The following is a 13,459-nucleotide window of genomic DNA, read 5'->3' as shown; positions in this document are numbered from 1 at the left end:
CTCACTCCTCTCCATACGTGATTTGCGCTCGCTCCTGCTAGCATCTCGCGGCGCACGTTCTCTCATTAATGAGAATGAACAGACCATATATCATCAGGCGGCCACTTTGCACCATCTCGTGTCACCGGAGGCTTCACTCGAAGATATAAAGTTGAAGGAATCCAAAAGGGATCCATGACTGGGCGATGTGGAGAGCTGGAAGGAATTGTGTACGTATTCAAATTGCGACCTGAGTGCTCGAGTTGCAGGTTGATGATATCGAGTAGGCAAGCGGTCAATGGTACTAGACAACAACTGGGCCGGGCGTGGATTTGTTCTGGAAGGAGGGTATTGGTCGCAGGATGGGATATTGGGCTTCCGAATCGATGAAGAGCAGCTGTCTGAGGTATTTCTGGCGTTTCCCAGCAGACTCCGAGGCATAGAGATCTGGCGGCGCACCTCAGACGTCTCCGTCGACACCTCATCGCATTCTGACGTACATGCCCATTCGACCCCCATCAAGCTATCACCTGCTGAGGCGCTTGAGTTCGAGTTTGAAGAGGCACGATCCACGGCCGCAGAATTTCCGCTCAGACACTCCGAGGAAGGCCTGCGTGGAAGGTACACACCACACGCATGCATCGGCGCTCCACCGAACTTTGCTCTTGCGTCGATCTTGGAATGTGTTGTCATGGATCTCGATGTGACGGAGAGCTACATCTCCGTGTGCTTCCCCTCGGCCGTCGTGATTGTACCCCGCTGTGAAGAGGTGAAGCCTGGCACAGAGGATGATTCTAAGACGACGAGAATTCTAGTGGTTGCAGAAGACAGACCGCCACAGTTGTACCAAGAGATCGGGATGGAATCGGGGAAACCACCTGGCGTCAGCCGTTCGTGGGTGGCACCAGAGACGAGACACCACACAGGGGTGAGCCTGACCTGGGTGGCCGGTGCAAATGCCCTGGCAGAAATGGAGGTCGCACCTCCTCGGGAAGGAATACTCACAGGCGACCCTCGTGCATTTTACTCTCCGTTCATAGCAGGTGGGTCTAAGGCGTTACTTTAGGCAACGCAGCGCTGACGCTTCTCAGCACGGTTCTCGCCCGACGGAAGGCACCTGGCCGCGATCAACGCCTTTGGTCTGTTGTACCTTGTCCTCAACTTCACGCGTGTCGGCCACGAGATTGTATCCTTCTCCGACATAGTGAGGCACGTATACTTCGGACAGCCGTTACGGCATATCGTTAGGAATGGGCAACCAAATCGACTTGTTGTACAGGCGGTGAGGGCTCACTCATCTGTGATTTTACTGTCGCTGACTTCGACGCTAGATCTCGTTTTGCGTGTCGTGGACTTTGGCGACCCGGTCCCATTCGGACACACCCGCCGATCATACCGAGCAGTGACTTGCAGGTAACCCGCACCGCTCTCTGGACGATATGGGATCCATCGTTGCTGGGACGTGTGGTGCGCCAGCGCGCGCCGCATGATGGCCATCACCTTGATGATCAGGTAGAGGAGGGTGGGGTGCCTCGGATGTGTAAGCTTTCATAAGAGTTCCATCATCGTCTGAGGCTAATGGGAATGAGGTACAGCAGGGTAAGAATCTATTTGTTTCGTCAGATTCGCACCTAGTTTCTGATAGACGGTGGTCTCATGGAACTCTGTGATATTACTACCCACCAAATTGAAGCTCTGTTTCATGGTACTAGTTTATCGCGCCCCACTGCGCGGGTTGCGGACAGGCCCAAGCATCGCAATAGCTTGCTTCATTATTTGCCCTATTCTGTTGGATAAATTTCAACTTGAATCACGGTGATTGTCTCATAACGTGAACAGTTCAAAACGCACTCTGGATACTAGGCTAATACCCCGTGTGATAATACGTATGTTACGTTGCCTGCGGCACTCCCCGCATCTCAATCACCTCATTCTTCCTTCGAAGCCAACATGCTATAAGTTGCCGATACAACTGCTAGACCACCTGTGAGTTCTACATCATAGAAAAGATCAGGAACAATGGTGATCGCACCCCTTCTAGCACGTCATACATCACCAAGCACAGCACCTTGGGTGCTTGTAACTGATGCCAATAGACACGTTGGCAGCGCCACGGCTCATCGCCTGTTGGATGGTGGTTTAGTGTGCGAGGCACTCTTTGTGCCCTGCCGAAGACGCTACGTATCCGCAAGGGGTTTAGCACATACAGCGACAGGTTTCAAGCTATTGAGGTAGCTCATATCGCTGCCCCTTATACTTTTGCGTCTGCAATAAAAGGTAAGGTTGACGCACCCTTTCTCTAACCTTCTCACAAAACTTCCTCTTCTCTGACATTCTGCAGACATCATCGCGGTCATCCATATTACATCCCCGGTGATCACAGTACGTACTGGCAGTCAACGGTACGCTCAATATCCTCCGCGCCCCAATGATTGAGTCCAGCGTGCACCACGTCTACTTATGGGCACGATTGCGTCGTCCTTTTCACGGCTAAGGGTGCCACAAGACATATCACTATCATGGATGAGCGGAATGATGTCTCAGACGAGCTGGCGTGCTCGTTACCCCCGTCCGATCCCTCCACATATATGCATGCAGCAAGGTCTGGCAGAAAAGACAGCATGGGGGTTATAAAACGAGGAATATCCGTGATGGCGTTTATATGCGAGCAGTGTTTTCCTGAACACCGTGTCCGGCGCAATACAAGATGACCAAGATGCTACCCGCCTTCGCGTACGGCCTGATTTACAACGTGTTCACAGGCCCTCATTCTCGGTCATTTGTTCGACTTTGAGGCCGCCTGCACGATCGTGAAATGCATGTACATCTATAATGATGTCCTTCAAAATTCTGATCCTGCTGCTTCCCTGTTCGTACGCGTGTGTGATGTCGCGAACCTGTGCGCCTGCCCAATTAACCCCCCGGAAGCACGCGGACGCGCCTGACCACTGTCGGCGAAAAGGTATCTCTTGCGCAGATCACAGACATGCGGATAACGTATACAGACAGAAAAGTGTCTCTTAATATTGTGTATTTGGCGTTTGCCCAAAGCAACATCTTCTAGTAGTACACGTGAACCAAGCGACTCTCCATGGACGGTGGCGCTCGCTGGAGGATGCTGTCTTAACTTACGCGATTCATCTAGTCGAGAAGGAGATGGTGGGATGGGACGGAAACTGATGGTGAGTACTAGGATATTGACTGTGAAGACGTTCAGGGTTTGAACATACCTCTCCTGTTAGGCATCTATCGGCGCTATCGGCGTTCCCAGCCTGCAGCGCCTGCAGTGCACGACGATGTGCGATCATATAAAACGCTCTACGCTAACGGCTAGGCCTTACAGGTTCTATATTCCTCTATTGTAGAAGGTCCCCAGACTGACAGTTGAACATGTAAGCAGCCCGCATACCTCGATTTGCGCATCCAATACATGCCACAGTCGCTGTGTTGAAGTTCGTCTGAGACCCAAAACGAGAACAAGCCACGAAAGTATATCGCCTCTGCCTGAGCTCTGTCCAACGCGTGAGGAACGTACAGAGAGGCTCGCGCAAGATATGCAAGATATTACAAACAACACCAAATATGATGGCGTGCGCCCACCACAATCCCACGTTCCAACACGTTATGCTCGCTGTGCTTCTTTTGCGAGTATCGTATAGGTATGTAATACGGGCTCATATTGCATGGTGAAAATGTGTTTCCGCTCACGAGATCCTACACATGTTCTAGTGAATAGGGTTTGCCAATGCACGCCATGCCAATACAGGTATTAGTACCGGAAGTTGCAGCATGCTTCTCAGAGCCAAGTATGTGGGCATTTCGCATCTGGGCCCGATCAAGACCGCTTGCACCAGATACCTAGGCTAAATCGCTGACTTAAAACTCTCCCCGTAGGTCACTCGAAGAAGTCGAACTTGTCACCTTGAGTCAAGGTTCGACCACACGAGCGCTAATCGAAGTCGCCTCACATTGTCCTTGAGTATGGGCGGCGATCTTCGTCGTTGTAAGCTCAAGATCTCCGTTGCCCAACAAGGTACTAATACACCAGCGCTTTCAGGTGTGTGGAATACCCTGTGCAGTATGCTGAGATCCGAATATTGCCCTTCTTTGTCTGGGCACAGTAGGCATGAGAAGTCTAGACGGCACATCTTCAGGACAACGACAGCGCCCCGAAAGTCTAGAGCTACGTACGTCTTCTTGAATACTCGGTGCTCGAATGGCCTCGCATTGTATCTCAGAAATCGGCAGCAATGTACTGAGTTCATCCATCTAGTAGCACAGCAAACTGGCAGTGACGATCCTAGTCTGGACATTTGACGGACTCGTCAGAACCTATTACTTCTTACCATGGTACCCCGGGACAAGGTGAATGCAGCCTCTGTGCAATGAAGTACAGGAATCTCGACTTCCTCTTTCATGTGCGCGCAGAGTTACTAACGGAACATATGTTTAGATACAGTGTTGTGACAAGGTGTATGTATTAAAGTCACTGTGAATTCTCTGTCACACTGACTAGCGATATATCATATAAAGTCGGGTGGTTTTGACACTAACAGCAGACCTCCTACGAGACGCGCACCATGTCCCAGAAACCTCTTCAATTCGAGCGTGGAAATATCCATTGGATGGCGTACTTCAAGCTGATGCGATTGCACAAGTTTCCTACAGGGAGCATAGTCGTGTTCTGGCCGTGTGGTACGTGCATACAGATGGTCTATGTACCTTCATCGTATTTATGTATCCGGCTCTTTGACAGCTTGGGGGGTCATTATGAGTGCATCTATTACGGACATGAAACCACCTCAGGTCGCGATCCAGCTAGTGCTGTACCTCACTGGTAGCACCATTCGTCACAGCGCCGCGTGTATCTGGAACGACATATGCGATCGTGAATTCGATCGTGAAGTCGGTGCGCACATATGCCCAGACAGATATCAGTGGTAGTAACGCGTCTCATAAAGAACGCTGCAAAACACGGCCTTTTGTTGCCGGGACAGTTTCCATGACCGGGGCGGTAACGCTGTTGATATCACAGCTTGCGCTTGGTATAGGCCTTCTGGTATATGCCGGACCTGTCGCGTAAGTTGCGCAGCAAGCGAAATATGAACCCTGACTGCGTCTATGCCCCTCACTGATCCGGTTTCGTCAGCACGCGCGTCGGCCTATTCGGGTTAGTATTCCTTGACTTTCCCTATCCTCTCATGAAGCGATGGACTTGGTGGCCTCAGGCATATCTTGGTGAGTCGTATATGTATAAACCTTCCCACCTGTATTCACGCCGACAAGGTCTTGCCATGACGTGGGGGCTTCCCGTTTCATGGGTCTCCATCGTCGGTCACATGGATTGGACAGTGGTACCTGTTCTCTTCCTCGGCGGTGTCAGGTGTGTCGGGCACTACCCACAATGCGTTTGAGACTGATGGGACGCAGTTGGACTATACATTACGATACGATCTACGCCTGCCAAGACCGCCGTGATGATGTCAAGGCCGGCGTAAAATCCACTGCGGTGCTGTTCGAAGATCATGTCAGGCCAATCCTGTCCTGCTTTGCCGCATTCTTTGTGGCCAGTCTCGCCTTGGCCGGCGTACAGAACGCCCAGGGTCCCCTTTACTTTGTCATGACAGTCGTGGGCACGGCCGGGCACCTTGCCTGGCAGTTGGCCACGATCGACTTTGACGTGAGCGCGGATTGCTGGAGAATGTTCAAAGTAAGCGAGCCTGTCCCTGGGATTAACTTCGCAACCGGGCTGACTTATATGGTAGGCAAACGGAAATCTAGGCTACATCATATTATCAGGAATGCTTGCAGATTATCTGTATAGGTGTACGGATATGCTGGGATGAGTAGCAAGAGGAAGTGAATGTTTGTCCCTTCATTTGTTATCTTGACTCAGTGATTGGAACCCTCAATCTATCGCGGCGATGTGGATGATATACTCCTTCTCTATGTTGTTGAACAGATGCTTCCCTTGTGACGTCTCTCATAATTCAACGAACTCTTCTAAGCGTGATACTTGAAATTCAAGGCCGCTGAGATTCCGCGTTTGAATATTTGGATCGGAGTCTGTGGTCTTAAATCATCATGAGCTCAGAATGTCTGCCAACTTCGTTAAAACCCTCTACATACGGACTAGCTTTTGACTCAAGTATTTCGTCGGTTATGAGACCTGGTCCACTGAGTATTATTGCTGGCTCTTCAGCACCTCTTCTACTGTCCTGCCTTTTCACGCCGCGACGATACAGGTATGATGGTCATTTGTCTTCTCTTCATTAGTCGAGGCTACACTAGGAATCCGAGGATCAGGGAGTAACGGCGCTGTCATAATTCCTTGAACCCATACCTGTGCGAGACCTCGGCTTTTGTAGCCGTTGTATTTTGTACGAGACCTCTCTGTATCAGCGACCGTTGCAAATTGGCAATAGCGCCGGCGTGCGAGACGCGTGCCTGCCTGCGGATAGACGAGTTTCAGTCCTCCGCCTTAGGCGGCGGGGTCACCATTCATTCACATGAACAAAACGTAAGGTCTTCTGGATCCCCTAGGTGCTTTCTGGTCGTGCTCTCCACACCCCGTAAGAAGTCACTTTCCGCAGCGGACGTGCCCGGCCTCGTTGCTTTATAGTTGCTATCGTGATGTCAAAACCACGGCCTTGACCTATTATGTCGCGGACAGTGCCGCGCGGCTCTTGTACACAGAGAATGTGAGCACATCTCAACCGACTTGATCGAGAATGAGCATGAGGGCTCCTCTTCTCTCACAGGCGTTTTGTCGATCGCCGCGGACGATGGATTGCAATCTTCGAGACACCGTATCGGAGTACCCCAGCATCACGTGTAGAGGCCCGAGCCGGAGAAAGGACGCAGTACGCGAGAGCGTTTGTTGAGACTGAAAGTATTTATGCTGACAGAAAACAACGGGACGTACACTAGTACGAGTAAGGCTGGGTCTACCTACGGAAACATCTGAGATGCCACAACTTTCCTTGTTGCAGACATGAGCTTCGAGGCACTATTCATTCACGAGGGTAAAAATAAGTCTTTCTTTCTGACAAAAAATCACGTAAGATATCATATGATTGGGAACTACCTAGTTCAGTGCTCATCTCCCGCATGGAACCATTCTGGAGCAATATGGACTGGCTTACTCAGAAATGCCATTAGATGCGTTTACGAGTCCTGAAGTTATAAATGGGCGGCGGGAAGGACGTGGCATCGCGTCGGTAGTGACGGGCCGTCACATTTGGTACGTAAAATGGAATAATTCTGTGACCCTCGTATAGTGTTCATCGTTGTGACGTACAACAATCGACCAATAACGGGCTTGTGATTGCTAAGAATATGACGTCTTGCTCGTAAACAAGGTCATGCAGACGAATCAGAAGATGTCGCTGCTATGCTCAGTAACTGAACGAGTTCGAAGACAAACCCCGCATCGGCAGTTGCCGAAGGCCACATCACCGCATACTATTGGATGGTTCATCCGGCCCACGCACCCTGATGTATTAACTTCGCCGCTGAGATGAGCGAAGCGCTACATCTTATAATAGGATCTTAGGTTCAAGCCTCGATGCTTTACAGAACACAAGGCTTGACGACCTCACGCGTCTAGATCCGAACTTACCTCCAGTTTGAGAAATTACCGTGGCTGTTTGTGGCACAATCTCACAGGAGAGAAAAGGACTCGGGCATCTGCTTCCTCTTTGAGGTTCGTGTTTTCACTTCAGGTGCCCTTCACTCTCATCAGATCAGTTTGAAACCTTATCCTTGGGGTACCTATTCGGCCCTGACAGCAGGTTATTTCCGCTATGATCACAAGCTGTGAAGTCGGCGCTTGGTCTCACATCGGTGGTTACTGCTTCGCTAAGTTCCTGCCGATTAACCGAATGTCAGCCGCGGAAATTGACATCTCGTCACACCGTAACTGTAAGATGGCTTCATTGGTGATGAGCCTACCTGCTCAGGGCGTGTCAGACCGAAAGGAGGAGGATTAGGGGTCGGCTTTTAAGACACACTGGCAAGTATTGCCCTGTCGGATCAGAAGCGAAGGTGACAGTGTGAATAGTCTGCACTGCTTGCAACAGAGACTCCAATGTTGTGTCTGCTACTCACATCTCTCAATTGCAATCAATCAGAGAGATAAGCTCAACACCGAAGACGTTCTCTACCCAAAACGTTTAAGGCTGATCCACCGCGACACAGAACGCATCATTCAAGTGGCATTGCTGTGTGAACGGCACAATCAACGAAACTACGATCGGCTCAAGACGCTGTAAGTGGCGATGTTGTATAAAAGGCTGTCCGACACACCAACTTACGCACCTCCTCAGGATACACAAGTACTATGACTAGACCCCCCTCGCACGCTGTCAGTGATGACTGGTCAACATATCTCAAGCTAATGAGGCTACACAAGTTCCCTGCAGGAAGTATACTTGTGTTTTGGCCGTGTGGTGAGTGAACGCCTTCCACGTAGCTGTTATGTCTTGATGTCGGCTCTCTTACAGCATGGGGAGTCACTATGAGTGCATCTATCACGCATATGAAACCATCCCAGGTCGCCACTCAGCTTGTGCTGTATTTCATTGGTAGCACCATTCGTCACAACGCCGCGTGTATATGGAATGACATATGCGATCGTGAATTCGATCGTGAAGTCGGTATGCACACATACCCAGGCACATATCAGCGGTAGTAACACGTCCCATACAGAACGCTGCAAAACGCGGCCTCTTGCTGCCGGGACGGTCTCCATGACGGGGGCGGTAACCCTGCTGATATCACAGCTTGCGCTTGGAATAGGCCTGTTGTTATATGCTGGGCCCGCTGCGTTAGTTCTTCAATGGGAAGCTACCGTAATGTGTCTGTTGCTTACCCGGTTCTTTCAGGACGCGAATGGGTTTGATTGGGCTGGTATTCCTTGACATGCCCTACCCTCTTATGAAGCGTTGGACTTCTTGGCCGCAGGCATTTCTCGGTATGATATTCGCCACGATCATCCGCCCTTGTCTCAAACTTGAATAGGTCTTGCCATGACTTGGGGACTTCCTGTTTCGTGGGTTTCCATCGTTGGTCAGATAGACTGGGACGTGATTCCAATTCTTTTCCTCGGAAGCGTCAGGTGAGATCGGTACCATGAATATATGTGTTATCAGCAAACTAACAGAATGCAGTTGGTCTATATACTATGACACAATATACGCCTGTCAGGACCGACGCGATGATATCAAAGCGGGTGTTAAGTCCACCGCAGTCTTGTTCGGAGACTATGTCCGGCCGATTCTATCCTGCTTCGCCATGCTCTTCGTTGCCAGCCTCGCCTTCGCCGGACTGCAGAACTCTCAGGGCCCGTTGTACTTCATGATCACTGTCTTTGGCACCGCAGTTCACCTAGCATGGCAACTGGTAACAATTGACTTCGATGTGGGCTCACAGTGCTGGAAGATGTTCAACGTGCGTCTCTTGCTCTGATGTTACATTATGCCAACTCACTAGTACGACAGGCGAATGGTGATCTCGGCTATATCATATGGGGAGGGATGCTGGCGGATTATCTGCATAGGAGCGCAGCAGTCATGCAGTGAATGTCGTGTGAAATTAAAGATATAATTGCCATCACATGATCGTACCTGACCATTGAATGGGCTACGGACCTACGGTCAGCGCTGTCCACTTCATTGTGCATCGCCTCAGATGTGGTTCCTGTTTCTTGATATTCATCGTCCGGGATGTGACATCGCTCGGATCCCGTTGTTTCTGTCGCCTGCGCGACTGTCAGCAACATACTGGAAGTAGGTCCGCTCCGTGATTGTCGCCAATTGCTCGTATAGCTAGCAAATTACGAAGCTGATGTGTTCAATGTGTTATCGCATTGGCATTCTGAACTGCGTCCTTCCTGATGGGTGTATCTTTGTTCTAGAGTCGCTCCGACACGTTATTTCCACAAATGGCTAGAACCTGAGATGGACTCTAGTATGTTATGGGGGCTGACAGGCCCAATTTGATTAATCGTGGTGCTTCTAGCAAGTACTAGGATCATACGATAAGCGCAAATGGCATGTATTCCTGCGCATCGCAGCATCATCCGGCCCGCAAATGCGAAATAAAAACAGACTCTGTGTGCACATAGCAGTTTCGGTTATCTGCCTACTACACCACTCACTGGTTTGGGTTTGGTTTCAAAGAAAACAGATCATTGTTACAAAAGTGCGTAACAGGGCGAGTTCCGATGGAAACACTGCTGAGCGTCGTAATTAACTGACTTGTACACTGAACAGAACTAAGCACTTGTCATGAAACACCACAGATGCTGTGGAAACTCTGTACTGAATACATTTCAGGCGCCATCCTTGACAGACACCCACGACGGGCGCGACGTAATGTCCTTCCACCATCTGGGCCTAACGTTGGCATCCTCAGTAATGTATAGGAGGTATCTGCACGCACCTGGCAACATTCGGTCGGGTCTCAGACCCAAGGTCAATGCGCATCATGCCGAGCATCGAGCCATAGGGGATATGAAATAAGTCCGCCAGAGACACCTCCTGAAGAGGTGCTACGTGAGAGGCGCTCTCGGGGACATCCAGACAACTCACCTCGCCGGCAAGGTACTTCGTCTTCGAGAGGATGACCTCGTATACATCCAATTTGGCGCCGAGTTGCTGCGTAATCTGTGCCACTAGCGCTTCGTTGGTCTCGCCAAGTCCCCTGCGTCTACAAGATAGGTGAGCCTTTGCCCAGGGCAGGGTCTTACAGAAACCCACTCACGGTTTGACTAATCTTTCAAACGCCAAGGTGCTAGCTAAAGGGTCGAAGTTGCTGAGCTCGATACTGGCGGCTTGCTCGAAGAGGGCCGTCTTCTTCAGGTCTGCCGGGTCAGGCATGAGCTTGTTTCCCTGGTCAGGATACTTGAGGGCGATGTAGCGCCCGATGGCGCGACTCTCGAAGAGCTGGAATCCGTCGTCATCGACAATGTAGGGAACCTGCCCAAACGGTTGATTGGCCAAGTACGATGGACTCTTGTTCTCGTTTTTGGTTAAATCGACCGGGACGAGCTTATAGGGGACGTTCTTCTCCTTGAGTACGAGAGCGACCCGACGAGTGCAGGTGGACAAGGGGAAGCCGTGAAGTTTCAGGACCATCTCGATATAAGTTCTGTAGAAGACTACGGAGTCCAGTTATCGGGTCAGTTAGCAGTAGTGTCAAGTCTTCGGGTCGTTGTCGTAGTGGGGGTTTTGTGCTCGTGGGATCGGAACCCGGGTGTTGTCGACGTTAGTACAGCCTCCTCGTGGACTGAGAGTTCGGGATCAGATTAGATAGAATAGCCCCAGCGCTAGCTGAGACTGGAAGGAGTGAATCGCGAAGAGAGGATCGCGTACCTGGGAGGATTCGTAGACTTTGAGGAGAAGCGAGAGTGTCGCCTAGGATCCAGCAAAGGTTCGAATATTTAGATTAAGAGAATTGTGAATAGCGCGTGGTTCGCTGGCTCGTACAGGCCCATTTCTTCTCCCTATATACCCGTAACCCAGTAGTCTTCACATGAAGTAGTCTAGTACATGCATATCAGTCGTGGTGTGCCGAGAATGAACAGTACCATCGCTAAACATCATGCGATCGCAGGCTATTGTTCGGGGAGTCAGCGTGATGAGTCTCGACTCTATTTACGAACGCGTTGCTCCCCCAACAAGCGGAGGAGGCACGATCACGCGCTCGACCCTATGTCCCGCGCGCAATCCGCGTCGCTCAGGCCGTCCAGAACGGGGGATACAGGGTGAAGAGAGATAGAAAACGAACAAGCAATGTTTCTGCCGACCCTACACGCCTCACGCGCGTGTCTTATCTTATTGTCTTGATATTCGCACGATACGCTGCGCCGATTCCTGCTTGATGCGCACCATCGTCGTTTAGCCATGGAATGCATTGCGTAGTTGTTCGGGAGGCGCGATGTTGACGAGGTGGTCCAGCGAAAGAGACCGAGAAGGCGCGATCGTGGTTCAAAACACGAAGCGCGCGACCTGCGCTTGCAAGACGTCTTCCTGCGGATTTTGCCAGTGAACCACTTGGCCCTACCACATCGGTTATATAACACGTTTCATCGTGGTTCTAAGAAGCACGACGAAAAAGGTGTTCGACAACCACCGATGGTGCGCTGACGAGCTTTGCGAGAAGTGCCGACCGAATGCGTAAGCCCCATCGGATAGACCAGACGATCCGTGTCCTCCATGGCAGAGGGCTTCCTTCCTGAAAACGCCCTTCGTTGGGAAATAGTAAGGTGCACAAAACGTTCCCGATTCTCAACTAGTGATCCCTTGCTCTACATTCTCTTCTGGAAGGACGTATGGCATAGTAGGAGTTGAATACATCATTAGAAGGACCACCCAACGACTAGCATCAAATGTTGATGGAGCGAGTCGACAGCTGTGTGATTAGCGCTGAATAACCAGGTAAACACATCTCACAGTCTACGGAGTACTTCCTTAAACCTTGTTTTCATATCGCAAGCATTGCAAAAAAGCGTATGAGAGCAGCGAGTCAGCAAGAAGAGACATTCTGAGGCATTGAGCACATTCCAAGAAGTCGCGAATGGGGGCACTGCGCCGCGCGGAAATTCGGCGTCCACTCCGGAAAGCGCCGAAGTTGCGAATTTCTGTGAATCTTTCTCAATCACCTCCGCCGCTTCGACCGCTAGGTTCAGACTCAGAGCAATACGTATAGAGCATCAGCTCTCGAATCCGGGCCTTTAGCGGACATTCTCAAATTCATAGAGAACACGACAATGCTGTAAAGCCATCATGCTCCCGTGTTTCCGAACTCGCCTACGGTCAGAGCATATTTCTCTTCCGATGACGGCGGATGTTCTTGTATTCCCTTGCGATTGCTTATCCCCTCCGACTTTCTTTGCCTCGTTACATCAGCATGCTCATACACCACGCCGGTGACGAGAAAGTGGTCGATCAATGCATGTGGGCCAGTTTGTGTCCCCGGCTTCCTAATATTAAGAAGTACGTGAAGTTTTATTATGTTCGACGGACCGTTTAAACTTTATCTTCCATGTTCTGTCGCACTCTTCTCTTGCCACGTCAAGCAGGTCCAAGATTTGTGACACGTCCAGCCCTGAGCCAAGTATCCCCCCTGACACTTTGCTGGCGTCTCGGCTATAACTATCTATAGGAGCTAGCGCGGTGCATCGCCTTGTGATAACATACTCTGTGTGTGCTCAGGACGCTGCGTATCTGGATCCGAGGTGGTCCTGGCGATTTGCGCCGACGGCTGAGGCGACGATGGGCATATCGTTACGGTGGTTTGCGCGAATACACGAGTGCGAGGGCGACACAGTGCTGTAAATCGCTATCCCCCATCAACGGTTTTGCATCTAGCCCACATACGAGGCTGACTTGATTAAGTTCTACGATATTGGTCTGCACCGCCATGATTGGAAGGCGACCCGTTTGCGACAGCGCGCTGTTAGGCCAAGGGCTCCCAC

General features: G+C 50.8%; 5 protein-coding genes across 5 annotated transcripts; 4 read left to right on the top strand and 1 right to left on the bottom strand.

Moving 5' to 3' along the window:
- Positions 1-277: 277 nt before the first annotated feature.
- Positions 278-3,159, top strand: POSPLADRAFT_1046689 (hypothetical protein; the record flags this gene model as incomplete). The annotated part of the gene is made up of 8 exons (XM_024479096.1): positions 278-1,022; positions 1,071-1,183; positions 1,393-1,519; positions 1,940-1,965; positions 2,076-2,256; positions 2,321-2,361; positions 2,742-2,796; positions 3,047-3,159. The coding sequence occupies 8 exons, from the start codon at positions 278-280 to the stop codon at positions 3,157-3,159; spliced, it is 1,401 nt and encodes a 466-aa protein (XP_024339126.1).
- A 1,400-nt stretch (positions 3,160-4,559) lies between these two features.
- POSPLADRAFT_1142453 (hypothetical protein) lies at positions 4,560-5,842 on the top strand (the record flags this gene model as incomplete). Its single annotated transcript, XM_024485427.1, has 7 exons — positions 4,560-4,674; positions 4,736-4,888; positions 4,977-5,058; positions 5,129-5,217; positions 5,266-5,362; positions 5,410-5,689; positions 5,804-5,842. 7 exons carry the CDS (start codon positions 4,560-4,562, stop codon positions 5,840-5,842), a joined length of 855 nt encoding a protein of 284 aa, XP_024339125.1.
- Positions 5,843-8,320: 2,478 nt separating this feature from the next.
- On the top strand, positions 8,321-9,560 carry POSPLADRAFT_1142538 (hypothetical protein; the record flags this gene model as incomplete). The annotated part of the gene is made up of 7 exons (XM_024485445.1): positions 8,321-8,429; positions 8,484-8,636; positions 8,689-8,806; positions 8,865-8,953; positions 9,001-9,097; positions 9,150-9,429; positions 9,480-9,560. 7 exons carry the CDS (start codon positions 8,321-8,323, stop codon positions 9,558-9,560), a joined length of 927 nt encoding a protein of 308 aa, XP_024339124.1.
- Positions 9,561-10,155: 595 nt separating this feature from the next.
- POSPLADRAFT_1040015 (hypothetical protein) lies at positions 10,156-11,449 on the bottom strand. The gene is made up of 5 exons (XM_024477649.1): positions 11,355-11,449; positions 10,744-11,268; positions 10,572-10,689; positions 10,423-10,520; positions 10,156-10,370 (listed from the first exon to the last, which is right to left on the bottom strand). The coding sequence occupies exons 2-5, from the start codon at positions 11,115-11,117 to the stop codon at positions 10,313-10,315; spliced, it is 648 nt and encodes a 215-aa protein (XP_024339123.1). The 5' UTR covers positions 11,118-11,268; positions 11,355-11,449; the 3' UTR covers positions 10,156-10,312.
- POSPLADRAFT_1040014 (hypothetical protein) lies at positions 11,403-11,900 on the top strand. Its single transcript, XM_024477648.1, has one exon. The coding sequence runs from the start codon at positions 11,584-11,586 to the stop codon at positions 11,758-11,760; it is 177 nt and encodes a 58-aa protein (XP_024339122.1). The 5' UTR covers positions 11,403-11,583; the 3' UTR covers positions 11,761-11,900.
- Positions 11,901-13,459: the final 1,559 nt, after the last annotated feature.

The sequence above is a fragment of the Postia placenta genome (assembly GCF_002117355.1).
Source record: "Postia placenta MAD-698-R-SB12 unplaced genomic scaffold POSPLAscaffold_7, whole genome shotgun sequence".
Taxonomy (NCBI): domain Eukaryota; kingdom Fungi; phylum Basidiomycota; class Agaricomycetes; order Polyporales; family Adustoporiaceae; genus Rhodonia; species Rhodonia placenta.
The sequence above is the reverse complement of the archived record's forward strand: the minus strand, read 5'-3'. Positions and strand labels throughout refer to the sequence as shown.